General features: G+C 43.5%; 1 protein-coding gene across 5 annotated transcripts in view; it reads left to right on the top strand.

Annotated features, from left to right (window-relative positions):
• Window positions 1-13,472: 13,472 nt before the first annotated feature.
• Window positions 13,473-14,886, top strand: part of KIZ (kizuna centrosomal protein) — a 108,769-nt gene continuing 107,355 nt past the window's right edge. For all 5 annotated transcript variants that reach the window (XR_007133909.1, XR_007133910.1, XM_047771592.1 and 2 more), the window contains exon 1: window positions 13,473-13,667. Coding sequence is in view for 3 of the 5 variants with exons in the window: in XM_047771592.1 (XP_047627548.1) it covers window positions 13,579-13,667 (89 nt within the window). In the remaining 2 variants the exon portion in view is untranslated. The remainder of the gene's footprint in view (window positions 13,668-14,886) is intronic.

Genomic DNA, 14,886 nt, shown 5'->3' with positions numbered 1-14,886 from the left:
AAGTACTGTTGACTCCCCGGCTCAATTTTGCCCTAGTTTTAACTCTGATCTTGGACTAGTTGCTGGTTGGATTCCCCCAGAAGCTGACCTTGAGGCAAAGATTAGAGGGCAAGTCAGTGCCTCAGAGGAAACGTTAATCTCAGGAAGCCACAGCATAGCAAGAGTGGGGAAGGGAAACATGGAAGGGAAGGCAGCAGTAAACTCAGCAAGCATGTAACCATTGTTTGCAAGTGGAGCTTAATTTGTTACAGGGGCTTGGGCTCTCCCATTGATTGGGTATTAATTTCCCATAGCTGCCAGACCAGTCCCACAAGAGGCAGAGCAGTCTCTGGCCACCAGAGAAGCTCTGAGGCAAAGAGCTGCTGGTGCTGGTGGTTGGCTGGCTGGTCAATGTGCATGGAAATGGTAAGTACCATTGTATTTTCCAAAAATGTACGCAGCTAGATCTCCCTGCCTGTATGTTCTGCACTGTGGCCTTGCCACTCTCCATCTTGAGGTGGAATCTATCTCAGGACGTTTCCTGAAATATTTATTCTCCTATTAATCGCCCTCTAGAATTTAAGTGAGCTCTGTGACTGCTTTGCTAATAAAACACAACGGAAGTGACATCCTACTCCAGGGATGGGGTCTAGCAGGTGCAATCTCCTCCAATTCCTTTTTCTTGGAATCCTAGCTTCCAGGACACTCCCTTTCAGCTACCATGCTGAGAGAATTCCAGACCAGTGGAGAGGGATCAGGCTGCCATGCTGGTCAACAGCCCCAGCTGCCCTCCCAGCTTCTGGCTGGCATCAACCACTAGCCATAGGGGTGACATCTTGGACATCTAGCCCAAAAGAGCCTTCAGAAAACATGGGACTGTCACCATGTGAGGGACCTGGTGTGGTTCTATGTGTCACCTTGGCTAGGCTATAGTACTCAGTTACTTCAATGAAGACTACTCTAGGAGTTCCAGTTGTGGCTCGGTGGGTTAAGAATCACGCTAATATCCATGAGAATGCCAGTTCCATCCCCGGCCTCAATCAACCCCTGGCCCTGGAACTTCCATATGCCAGACAGAAGTAAATAAGTGAAGACTACTCTAGATGTTGCTGTGAAAGTATTTTTTAGATGTAGTTAACATCTAAAATGAATTGACTTTAAGTAAGGAGATTATTCTCAATACTGTGAGTGGGGCTTATCCAGTCGTGAGGGCCTTAAAAGCAAAGCCTGAGGTTTCCTAGAGAAGAAGAAAGTCTGACTCAAGATTGCTGCCTGAAAGTTAATATTTGTATATAATCAGCAAATGCTACAAAGACAGCAGAAACTGGAGAAGGGTATCTGTATCAATTCACAAACAAGGAGAAATAAAGAATGTTGTTTAAAATTCTAGTGACTCAGGTAACACATCTGGAAAATAGACCAAGGGACTTTAGGAAAGAATTCAGTATTGGCAGAAGGATGAATTAGATAACTTAGTATGTATTTTCCACATCTGATCCACATGGTTATGGGAACAATATACTTTTCTCTGATTAGACCAAGAACATGTCAGATAAAAATATGGTTCTGGACTGAACTTCTTTGCAGAACAGATGCTGACTCATAGACATTGAAAAACGTATTGTCTCCGGAGGAGACAGTTTGGGGGTGGGGGGATGGGCTTGGGTTGTGGGATGGAAATCCTGTGAAATTGGATTGTGATGATCATTATACAACTACAGAGGTGATAAATTCATTGAGTAATAAAAAAAAAATCAAAATTTTAAAAAAATTAAAAAAACATGTTTCTGTGAAATATTGAGAGAAATTATTTATATATTTATTTATTTTTATTTTTTGCTTTTTAAAGGGCTGCACCCAAGGCATATGGAGATTCCCAGGTTAGGGTTCTAATCAGAGCTATAGCTGCCACCCTACGCCAGAGCCACAGCAAAGCAGGATCTGAGCCGCATCTGCGACCTACACCACAGCTCATGGCAACACCAGATCCTTGACCCACTGAGCAAGGCCAGGTATCAAACTCTCAACCTCATGGTTCCTAGTTGGATTTGTTTCTGCTGTGCCACGACAGGAACTCTGATATTGAGAGAATTTAATCTGAGAGAAAATTACATGAGACACATTGTAATGTGTATGGCAAAATAAATAAAAGTGTTTTTTTAACAAAAAGTTTGCTACTTAAGTTTCTAGTCAATTCCTGAGAGAGTGAGAGAAGGGAAGGAGGTAGAGAGAGATAAAGAAATAATTAGGAGTTCCCATCGTGGCGCAGTGGTTAACGAATCCGACTAGGAACCATGAGGTTGCAGGTTCGGTCCCTGCCCTTGCTCAGTGGGTTAACGATCCGGCGTTGCCATGAGCTGTGGTGTAGGTTGCAGACGCGGCTCAGATCCCATGTTGCTGTGGCTCTGGTATAGGCCAGTGGCTACAGCTCCGATTCGACCCCTAGCCTGGGAACCTCCATATGTCACGGGAGCGGCCCAAGAAATAGCAAACAGACCAAAAAAAAAAGAAAAAAGAAAAGAAATAATTATATATTTGTGTATATAATTGGTTCTGTTTCTCTGGAGAAGCTCACTGACATAGACCCCAAACAAGAACCACCTAGCTGAGCCCTGTCAACCCGTAGAAGAATGAAAGGTAATTTTTAAAAATTATTTAAAAAATAATTTACATGTATCAATAGATAATTAGAAAAGGATCTGACATTATCTACTAAACTCTACTTTTTTAGGCCTCTGTTTCATTATCTCTATGGTGAATATCTTCTAGATTTACCTTTTAGGCCTTTTCAAACTTTCTTCCCAAAGTCTCAAGGCTCATTAATAAGAGGGAATATAGTGCTGTCCATAAATTGATAACACACATTTTATTAATACCAAGAAAAGCGAAATATGAAATAATTAATAAAAATGAAATAACATAACATGGACCAGTTTCCAAATTATGAAAATTATAGGGCCTGAAGAGGTTATAGAGTTAATTAAATCGTTGGTAGGTTAAGGTGGAAGAGGCTTTATTTTGCTTTCTCTGTAGAGTTGATTAAATAAACAAAATATTTCTGTGGTTTTATGATGAGGGAGTTTTATCTGATGCTTTAGTCAAGCATCATGGCATTAACCTTGTCTATAGGCTTTCTGTAGAATATGAGATAATCATTTTCTTTGATGATTTAGATGAAATATTCTGAAGATGTAGTTGAGTATCTTAATGGAAATAACACGAGGTCCAGTTCTCCTCCTACTCTTGAAAAGCCCAGGTGCTTTCTTTGAGATTTGAGGGGTCATTGGAAATCTTTGTATTTCTCTTCCACTTTCTAGCAGATAAATTCTTTCCCTTTCTGTCCTTGTATTTTCCAAAGGTAATGATACCACAATTTTCAACATGTTCACTAGAGATTTATTCCCATAGAGAAATTCACCTTTGAAATATTCAAGGAAGCTTGAGAAAGGTAAGAAATTCAGAAAATATGGGAGAAGAAATCTCGTCGGGGGTTGAAAATGGGGACGTGATGGAGAGCTGTGAGTTTGGTCCTGTCCTTCCAGACAGGCTTAATTTCTCTATACCCCTTTCAAGATCCAGCTGGCCTGAAGTCTCTCTTCATTTTATATTGTCACTTTGAGACCTCTCAATCATTTCATCCCCTCTATTTTGTACTTAAAATTCATCCCATTGATTTACAGTTTCTTCTTGGTGATGGAGAGAGCTGGAAAGGATGCTGTCCCTGTTCTTGCAACCACAAATCCCAGGAAATCAGCCAGGGTATAATCAGCAAGTTAAAGTTTATTTTCTTGACTGCGTTGGAGTGCTAATGTCGCAAAGCCACCAACTGGCCTACGACTTGGGCTCAGGTCAGCCCTAAACATGCCTGATCCCATCCACCTTCCAGCCTCTGTGCAGCCAAGTTCTTCAACTCAAATCATGCAGGGGCAGTTAAACAGTTTCCTTCTGAGCAGAGTAGTAGATTATTATAGCCTGGTAGGAAGTCTTGAAATCAGTCTTCTCCAACTTTCTTCTCTTTTAGAGCTATTTCCGCTCTTTTAGGTCCTTTGCATTTCCATATAAATTTTATTTTCTTTTTTTCTTTTTTTCTTTTTTTTTTAGCACCGCACCCACAGCATATGGAAGTTCCCAGGCTAGGGGTCAAATCAGAGCTGCAGCTGCCAGCCTACACCACAGCCACAGCAATGTGGGATCCAGGCCCATCTGCGACCTACACCACAGCTTGAGGCAATGTTGGATCCTTAACCCACTGAGCAAGGCCAGGGATCGAACCCACATCTTCATGGATACCAGTTGGGTTCTTAACCTGCTGAGCCACAATGGGAACTCCCCACATGAATTTTAGAATCAGCTTATCATTTTCAGCAAAACAAACCTGCAGGGAATTTGATTGGGATTCCACTGAATCTGTAGATCAATCAGGGGAGAATTGATGTCTTAACAATGTTGAGTCTCTGGATCCATATTTCTCTTCATTTATTTCGATTTTTCAATTTCTCATTGTTTGTGACTGGCATATAGAAATACAATTGATTTTTGTATCTTGATCTTTCATCCTGCAAGCTTAATAAGCTTATTAATTCTCAACAAGGCAGTGAAATCAGAGGTCAGACACAGCCTGGGCCTCTGCCCTCTCCTTAGCCAGCTAACAGGACACTCATTATATAGACACCATGGTGGGACCTATCTCTCTGTCTGCCGTAGGACCTTGAACAAGAGAATCACCCTCTCTGAGCCTTAGGATAATAATGCTTATCTTGCTGCACTTTCAGGATCAATGGGATCATGTGTGTTTAAGGACAAATGCTCAGTCCCTGCCTCATATTCTAAGATCTCTGTGGAAACTTCTCCCCAAGCGTTAAGCACCCTTTAGGCCCAGAGTAATTGCTCAATAAGTCCTTACTTAGTCACCTATCATAAAGTACTCTCCACTAAGGAGCCAAAGCCTAGACTTAATGATGCAAGTTTTTAAAAGTCCAGAGATGAGTCAACAGCCTTTCCTGGACCACGTGTTTCCATAAGCATGGCAGCAGGATACATTTGATCAATGACCCGTTAGTAGTGCTATGGTGCGATGTTGCTCTGGTGTGTCAGAAAGATGCCTAGCCCTTGACCTTATTAAGTCAAGTTTTGGAAAGTAAATAGAAGTTACTGCATTAGAAGCCTCCACTGTCAGGTGTTCCCTTTGTGGCTCAGCGGGTTATGAACACAACTAGTATCCACGAGGATGCGAGTTCGATCCCTGATCTCATTCAGTGGGTTAGGGATCCAGGATTGCCATGAGCTGTGGCGTAGGTCGCAGAAGTGGCTCGAACCTCTAGTTTTGGCTCTGGCTTGGGCTGGCATCTGCAGCTCCGATTTGACTCCTAGCCTGGGAACTTCCATGTGCCACAGGCACAGCTCTAAAAAGCAAAAAAAAAAAAAAATTTATTAAAAAAATAAAAGTCGCCACAGTTTTTATAGATAAAAACAAGTCCATCAAGAGATGATTGATTAAATTGTTTTGTGTGATAATCATAAAGGGAAACACTGAAGAGCTACCTATAGAATGAGGTAGTTCTGTAGCTCTCCGTATACTGACACAGAAAGCTCTCTAAGATGCAAAGCATGAATATAAGATGCAGAAGTGTGTAAAGAATATTACCCTCTATATTTAAATGATATAATAGCTATTACTATAGAATATAGAAATGTAGCTGGAGAACAATATGGAGATTCCTTTAAAAACTAAAAATAAAGTGATGATATGATCCTGGATATATGCCCAGGCGTAGCACATATACAAAAAGTCTAATTCAAAAAGATATCTGCACCCCATTGTTCATAGTAGCACTATTCATAATAGCCAAATTTAAGTTGGAAACAACTTAAATGTCCATTGACAAAAGAATGGATCAAGAAGATGTGGTACATGTATACAATGGAATATTACTCAGTCATAAAAAGAATGAAATAATGCCATTTTCAGCAATATGGATGCAACTAGAAATTATCATACTAAGTGAAGTAAGTCGGACAAAGACAAATATCATATTATATCACATATATGTGGAATCTAAAAAAAAATACAGGGAGTTCCTGTTGTGGCTCAGAGGGTTAAGAACCTGACAAGTATCCATGGAAATGTAGGTTTGATCCCTGGCCTCACTTGGTGGGTTAAGGCTCTGGCATTGCCACAAGCTGCAGCCTAAGTTACAGATGTGGCTCAGATCCCTCATTGCTGTGCCGTGGCATAGGCCAGCAGCTGCAGCTCCAATTCAACCCAGACATAGAAGACAAACTTATGGTTACCAAAGGGAAGAGGGGGGAAAAGTGGGATAGATTAGGAATTTGGGATTAACAGATACACACTACTACATACAAAATAGATAGCCAACAAGGATCTATTGTATAGCACATGAAACTATATTCAACATCTGGCAATAACCTATAATGGAAAAGAATCTGAAAAAGATTATGTATGCATATAACCAAATCACTTTGCTGTATACCTGAAATTAACACAAGGTTGTAAATCAACTATACTTCAGTAAAAAAAAAAAAAAGAAAGAAAGAAAGAAAGAAAGAAAGAAAGAAAGAAGAAAGAAAGAAAGAAAGAAAAGAAAAAGAAATGTAGAGATATATGTATACGTATAGACATAGACATGTATATGTGCTCAGAATCACTCAGGAAAGTTACTTAAGGACATGGTGACCTCCCAGGAAATGAAACTGTAGGCTGGTGGCAGTGATAAAAAGGATGCTTTCATTTACATCTTTTTCACAGTTGAATTTTGAACGGTGGACTACTTCATAAGGAAATAATGAAATGTATGAGTGGTCTCTTGGCAGCTAGTAGCTGAATGACACATGACCATGTGAACAGTGGTCCAGTCAATAGCTCCACCAAAGCTCAGCTATAAGGGACCACCCTGCACTTTCCAGCTTCTTCAGCTGAGCTCCATTCATTATGGTGACCTGTGATCCATGTTCTTTCATGTTACTATTGCAAAATATTGTGACTTCCTGAAGGCTCAGGTGATGGTTAGTATATTTTGGCAACAAAATGTTTTTTGTTTTTTGCTTTGTTTTGTTTTGTTTTTTGCCATTTCTTGGGCCAATCTTGCGGCATATGGAGGTTCCCAGGCTAGGGGTCGAATCAGAACTGTAGCTGCCAACCTACACCAGAGCCACAGCAACGCCAGATCCTGAACCCACTGAGCAAGGGCAGAGATCGAACCCGCAACCCCATAGTTCCTAGTTGGATTCATTAACCACTGAGCCACGGCGGGAACTCTGGCAATAAAATGTTTTTAATTAAGCTTGTGTACATTTTTTTAGACGTAATGTTATTGAACACATAATAGGCTATAGTAGAATGTAAACATAACATTTATTTATTTATTTATTTCCTTTTAAGGGACACACCCATGGCATATGGACGTTCCCAGGCTAGGGGTCGAATCGGAGCTACAGCTGTCAGCCTACACCACAGCCACAGCAACTTGGGATCCGAGCCTCATCTGCAACCTACACCACAGCTCACAGCAACACCAGATCCTTAACCCACTGAGTGAAGCCAGGGATTGAACCCACATCCTTCTGGATACTAGTCAGATTTGTTTCCACTGCACTGCAATGGGAATTCCCTATTTACTTTTTACATAACCTTTATATGCACTTGAAAGCCAAAAAATTTGGATGGCTTGCTGTATTGTGATATTTGCTTTATTGGGATTGTCTGGAACTGAACCCACGATATCTCCAAGGTACTCCTGTATTTATATCGGGGGGGGGATTTGTTTTAAAGAATTAGCATATGCCATTGTGAGGACTAGCAAGACCAAAGTCCATAGGGCACTTCAGCAGAAGTTGATGCTGTGGTCTAGAGACTGAACACAGTCTGGTGGCAGAATTCCTTTTTCTTCTGGAGATTTCAGTCTTTTCTCTTAAGGTCCTCAACTGATGTGATGAGGCCCACCCACTTAACGGAGGGCAATCTGCTTTACTCAAAATGTACTGAGTTAAATCTAAAAAAAAACCTTCATAGCAACATCTAGACTAGTATTTGCCCAAGCAACTGGGCACCATGGCCTAGCCAAGTTGACACATAAAATTAACAATCAGAAGTTCCTGTCGTGGCTCAATGGAAATGAATCCAACTAGTATCCTTGAGGATGCAGGTTTGACCCCTGGCCTTGCTCAGTGGGTCAGGGATCTGGCATTGCCGTGAGCTGTGGTGTAGGCTGCAGACACAGCTCAGATCCTGTGTTGCTGTGGCTGTGGTATAAGCCAGCATCTGTAGCTCTGAATGGACCCCTAGCCTGGGAACTTCCATATGCTGTGGGTGTGGCCCTAAAAAGACAAAACATAAAATAAAATAAAATTAACAATTACATTTCCCCTCTTGATCACCAAGGATGGCATCTCACGTTCTAGTTCCTACTTTCCGCTTCCTAATGACTAATGGCCTCTCCCTCTACCCCTCCAGGCTTAACAATTTTTCTGCTTTATCTCTGGATCTTCACTGTAGCCACTAGATAATACACATCCTCTCAAAATTTTAATTTTAATAAATTATAACAAAATAAAAAATTCAAGACCACGGTTGTGCTAGCTACATTCAATTTCTCCATAGCCACATGTGGCTGGGGGCTACCCTATGGGACAGCATGAAAGAGAACACTTCCATCACTGTCAACAGTCCCGGTGGACATAGCTGCTCTATATGCCTCTTCACTGTTGCTTTGTCTTTGCTACCTAGGCTTCTCTCCTTAGATGTTGACTCTGACTCTGAGTTTCAGGAATGCAGTTTCCTTGGCCCTTGGGAGAGTCCCATACCTCCTCACTTAGAAAGTTGCAAAAAGACAGTTGATGCCTTTGTGTAATTCTTGCATGGAATGCCTATGTACTGGTCAGGATAGGTAATGCTAGATGCTGAAACAAACAACCACAAAATATCAAAGACTCAAGACATTAAAGGTTTATTTCTTGCCCAAGTGACAGTCCTGGCTCTTTGCAGCCATTCATTCTTCTTCCAGGGCTTCAGAGTTCTCCACTGGGTCCTCTGCCTCCAGGCGGCCACCTAATGAAAAGTGGGGAAGACAGCACAGGATGTTTGGGGCCAGGACTAGAAGTGGCTGCATCACATGGGCTCACTTTCCATTGCCCAGACTGGATCAAAGAGGCCCATCTCACTGCTAGAAAGGATGGGAAATGCAGTCTTTCTGAGTGCCAAGGAGGAAATTAACAGAATGGTGAACACACAGAGCTGTATCACAGCATGCGAAAAATGCATTCTATGTCAAGGAGTACCATCCTCACAGACAATAAACTGTGTACACGTAAGCACCTTCTTGGTCACACAGTATATATTTTTATACCCTTCATATAAAGAAAATAAAGAATATCACCAACTACCAGAGTTCCTTTTGTGGCTCAGAAGGGTAAGAACCCTACATAGTCTCTGTGAGGATGTGGGTTCCATCCTCAAAGTGGGTTAAGGATCCAGTATTGCTGCAAACGATAGCATAGGTCACAGACGAGGCTTGGATCTGGCATTGCTGTGGCTGTAGTGTAGGCCAGCAGCTGTAGCTTGGATTTGACTCCTAGTCTGGGAATTTCCATAAGCTGCAGGTACAGCCCTAAAAAGGAAAAAAAAAATCAGTTGCTATAAAATGATGAGTTTCAAGGCCACATTGAATGCAGGGTAAGAAAGGATGGACTTTGGTACTGGGAAAGGTCTGTGTTTAATTTCCAGCACTACATACACTGGCAGTGTGATCTTAGGTCTGTTGCTTAAGCTTGTGGGGTCCTCAAAAGACTCTCGTGGGGTTTAAATGAGGCCCTACATGCTTACACCACTATAAATGCTCAAAGGCAGGAGAGGCTACATGCACATATGCATGTGACATGTGACAAATGCATGTGACATTCCCCCTACCTTCTGCATCAGAGTCATCTCTATCTATAAACCGTGAAGTGACGGCAAAATGAAATACTTGCCCACGTTCATGTCTATTACAGACATGAATTCCCAAATTCATAGGTTGAAGTCCTAACTCCCAGCGCCCAGAATGGGATCTTATTTGGAAACAGGGTCATTGCAGGTATAATTAGTTAGGGTGAGGTCATCCTCGAGGAAGATGGGTCTCTAATCTAAGACAATTGGTGTCCTTATAAAAGGGGAAATTTGGAGCCACACATGCACACAGGGGCAGTACCATGTGAAGATAAAGGCAGAGAGAGGGCAATGCATCTACCCAGTCAAGGAATGCTGAAGTTGGCCAGCAGAGCTCCAAAGCTAGGGGCCAGGCCTGGAACATATTCTCCCCCACAGTCCCCAGGAGGAATCAACATTGCCAAGACCTTGATCTCAGACTTCTGGCCTTTAGAACTATGACATAGTACATTTTGGTTGTTTAAGCCACTCAGTTTGTGGTACTTTATTATGGCAGCTCTAGGAAATAAATATCATGTCCAAGCAGTTATTGACTCAAAAACACAGAATTTAATTTTAAAATTTCATGGTATGGAGTTCTTGTCATGGCTTAGTGGTAATAAACCTGACTAGTATCCAAGAGGATTCGGGTCTGATCCCTGGCCTTGCCCCTGGTTAAGGATCCGCTTATAGGAAGCCTTGCTCATCTAGGCAGACTTGATGGCCTGTGGTCCACGTAAGCTAAAAGCAGAGCTGCTTACGGAAATCAGCTCTGTTCCTGTAAAAGGATTTAAGAACAATATTAAAAGAGAGTGCTCCGGAGTTCCCGTCGTGGCTCAGTGGTTAATGAATCCGACTAGGAACCATGGGGTTGCAGGTTCGATCCCTGGCCTTGCTCAGTGGGTTAAGTAAGGATCCAGCGTTGCCGTGAACTGTGGTGTAGGTCGTAGATGCGGCTTGGATCCCACATTGCTGTAGCTCTGGCATAGGCCGGTGGCTACAGCTTCAATTTGATCCCTGGCCTAGGAACCTCCATATGCCACAGGAGCGGCTCAAGAAATGGCAAAAAGACCAAGGAAAAAAAAAAAAAAAGAGAGTGCTCCAGCAAATTAAATATTCAAAGTGAAGAACTCTGAATTTATTAAAAGTCTGTCCCATTGAGAATGCATAATTTTAGCATAAATACTCTAGAAATATCCATTTAGTTTGCTAGGTATTATTCTTAATAAAAGGGATCTTGCATCTAGATTTGTCATGTCATTAATAAATCAACCAAAGAATGCACATTATAATTGTTTTGACTTGTCTATTTACGGTTTAATTGTATTTAAGTTTAGATTCCCTTAAAAATGGCCTAGTAAAAATTGAGGATGCTAAATGACTGCCTCATCTGCTTACTCTGTGAATTTGCTGAAAATTATTAGTTCTATTAATTGTTTGGTTTTTTTTCTTTAAAAAACTAACTTGGGTAAGGATGGACCTAAATAAAATGTTGTCAAAACATGCTTTTTTTTTGGCCAGGATTGTAGTAAAATGTTGTTTGCACTGAAATCACTAAGGTAAACCTTGGCACCCTACCATGGGATCAATTTAGAATAATGATTTGATATAATAACTAAACACAAGTAACATCAGTACTACCCTTAGATCCAGACAAGAGGCTTCTTCCCTGGCTTCTATATATTTCAGAGCCTGTTTTGGCCTTTGTCTGGCCATGCCACTCCATACAAGGCAAGGAGGCTACAGGGCCAGGGGACATGCCTGCTTGGAAGGTCATACACACACACCAACCCACCCCCTTCTAGGACACATTCTAGGTATCCAGCTCCCAGATATCCCTGCTTAAAAATCCCTAAGCTCTTTTCCAAGGCCTTTGAAGACCCCTTTCCTGGGGGTCCTTCCTGCAGGAGTGACCATCACTGCTGTGCTTACCCTGCTGCCTGAGGTGGGGATGAGGGCAGAGGTGGGATTGTGGACTGGGGCTGGGGCTGAGGGCTGGGCTGGGAGGCTGGAGGGAAGATACACTTCGCTGCCTGTGTGTGTTGCCATTGCCTCACAAGGCAGCACTGATCATGCAGGAGGGGGTGGGGAAATAAAGGGCTGGACCTGGCAACTGTGAAGAGAAGGCTGTGAAAAATCATAATTTTATATTACATATTCAAATGGCCCATCTTTCTTGCTGATGATCTATTTACTAGTTTAAGTCACACCTGGCACATGAGCAGTGAAATTAATAACTGAGAAAAAACAAAGGCGTGACTAAGGAAGGTTATTTTTTTTCCTTCTGCCCTGTGGGTTTTTTTTTTGTCTTTTTGCTATTTTTTTTTTTTTTGTCTTTTTGCTATTTCTTTGGGCCGCTCCCGTGGCATATGGAGGTTCCCAGGCTAGGGGTCTAATCGGAGATGTAGCCGCCGGCCTACGCCAGAGCCACAGCAACACGGGATCCGAGCCGCGTCTGCAACCTACACCACAGCTCACAGCAAAGCCGGATCCTTAACCCACTGAGCAAGGGCAGGGACCGAACCCACAACCTCATGGTTCCTAGTCAGATTCGTTAACTACTGTGCCACGGGAACTCCTGCCCTGTGGGTTTTATAATATGGTATCATTCTCCCTGAAGTTTTTCCCCAAGTTGGTGATGATGATAATGATAAACAAACAAACAAACACAATGCTTCCTTTATGCTGGCCCCCTTCTAAACACTTAACACATATTAATGAATTTCATCATTATGGACATGAAATAGGTGGGTCCTGCAATAACAGCTTTCCTTCTTTAGATATGAGGAAACTGGGCCTCAAGTGGTTGATTTGTAGGCAGTCACACAGCTGGGCAGTGGAAGAAGGGACTGGAGCCCAGATGGTGGGCTCCAGAGTCCCTGCTGAAGCATTGTACAGAGCGTTTGTCCACCGAGCTCTGATTGCACAAATACCGGCTTTGCAAGCAACTTGCTAGCAACTTTCCTCTCTTCACCAAGTAATGTGACCTACAGTCTTAACCACAGCCTTAGGGTCTGCACAGTTTTTCAAGAAAGGGGGTTGTTCTACTGTTAGGGTTGAGCATATTTGCCTTAGTACTGCGGATTTTGCCTTTTTTGTGTTTTGTTTTATTTAAGTGCTGGTAGGAAAACAAGTTTAAACTTAGCTCAGTACCTGGCACTCAGCAAATTCTCGGAAGAAGGGGGGAAAAGAGAGAATGCACCTAGGAAAGTTACAGCAATCTGATGTCAAAACCAAAAGTGATCACATGAATTACTCCCACCCAGCCCCTATTCTCTACCCAAGGGAACAAGATCACGGGGTAGAGAAGAATCCCACTCGGAGGAGAGCCAGGGTCTTTCTCGTGAGAACTCTGGGGGGTCCAGAGGAAGACGCCAGTCTCTGGACGGAGAGGCCTGGGCATCAAACCCCAAGGCCGTCTCTCCACTACCTGCTTACAGCAGCGAGCTCCCACTTCGCGGCGCCCCTCCGGGCCTTCAGCCCCCTCCATGGTGCCCCGCCCCTCCAGATAATCCGCCCCGCCCCTCCACGGGGCCCCGCCCCTCCAGTGGCGTCCCGCCCCCTGCGCGGCGTCTGGGCGTCCGGGCGCCGCGTCTACCCGCGGTGCATGGTGGGGCCGTCGCCTCAGACAACCAGGTCCGGGCGGCCCCGAGGCTGTGCGGAGCCGGTAAGGCGGCGGAATGCGCCGGGCTACCGCGCCATCCGCGTACCTGCCGAGCCCCGACTACTACAAGAGGCTGGACCACCTCCAGCAAGGGCTGCGGGACAGGTACGGCCTACCGGGGCGGGGGCGGGGAGTCGGCCCGCCTGCGGGGCCGCTGAAGCCGTGATCTCTGTTCCTTTTCTGCGCCTCTGCCCGCGGTTCCCCTGGGCCGGGGTCCAGGCCCCCGACGTCCATCGAGCTCCCGGTGGGGCTGGAAGGAAACCCCCCAATGGGCGGAGCCCTCGGGAGGATGCGGCCGCGTCACTGCATTTGCCCAGGAGTGAGAGTGGGAGTCTCCTGCCTGTCACTCTCCATCAAGCTGTGAATTTCTCCAGCCTCCTCTGCACTCCCCCCGCCCCCAGCTCTCTTCAGATTGTCTTCCAGCCCTGACAGCTGCTCTGCAACCGTGATGACAGGTTCAGGAACGCAGGCGGGAGAGTGTGTATTTGTCAAACACGTGTCCTATATAAATACTGGAGACTTTGGGGGGCCAGATTTCCAGCAAAAGGACGAAATTTCCAGTGAGAGAAGTCCAGCTTTCAGAGGGTCCATGATACCTTAAGACTTGAAAAATGAGAACCACTGAGAACAGCTGGATCACAAAAAGAGAGAAAATTACAAAGCAATTGGCTCTAAATAACTACCTAAAAGATAAGTTGGAACTATTATTTAGCCGCTAAACTAATTGGAGTTGGAAATCTCATTAGTTGACAAGAAAGGAAATAGGTTTTTGGATCTCTTGATAAAACAAAACGTTTAATGAGTGTTAAAAGTTACAGAATCGTTTTAGTGAAGAGGAATGCTGTATGTGTGACAGTTCTAAGATGGCAGTGATTACATGTAAGGTAAAGCAGAAATTAGTAGTTTTGAAAAGAAATTATATTCATCCTGTGGTACATTTAATTCTTGTCACATATTTATAGGGTATCTACAACAGGCCTCCTTAATGGTCCTCACCATATTTATGTATTTATTTTTGTCTTTTTTAAAAGGGCCACACCTGCAGCATATGGAAGTTCCCAGGCTAGGGGTCAAATCAGAGCTGCCGCTGACAGCCTACTTCACAGCCACAGCTACAGCCACCCAGGATCCGAGCTGCTTCTTCGACCTACACAACTCAGGGCAATGCCAGATTCTTAACCCACTGAGCGAGGCCAGGGATAAAACCTGAAACCTCCTGGTTACTTCAGACTCATTTACCACTGAACCATGATGGGAACTCCTTATTTATTTATTTTTATTTTTTATTTTTTGTCTTTTTAGGGCCACACTCGGGGCATATGAA

The sequence above is a fragment of the Phacochoerus africanus genome, chromosome 3 (genome assembly GCF_016906955.1).
Source record: "Phacochoerus africanus isolate WHEZ1 chromosome 3, ROS_Pafr_v1, whole genome shotgun sequence".
Taxonomy (NCBI): domain Eukaryota; kingdom Metazoa; phylum Chordata; class Mammalia; order Artiodactyla; family Suidae; genus Phacochoerus; species Phacochoerus africanus.
This window is presented reverse-complemented; position numbering and strand designations above follow the sequence as displayed.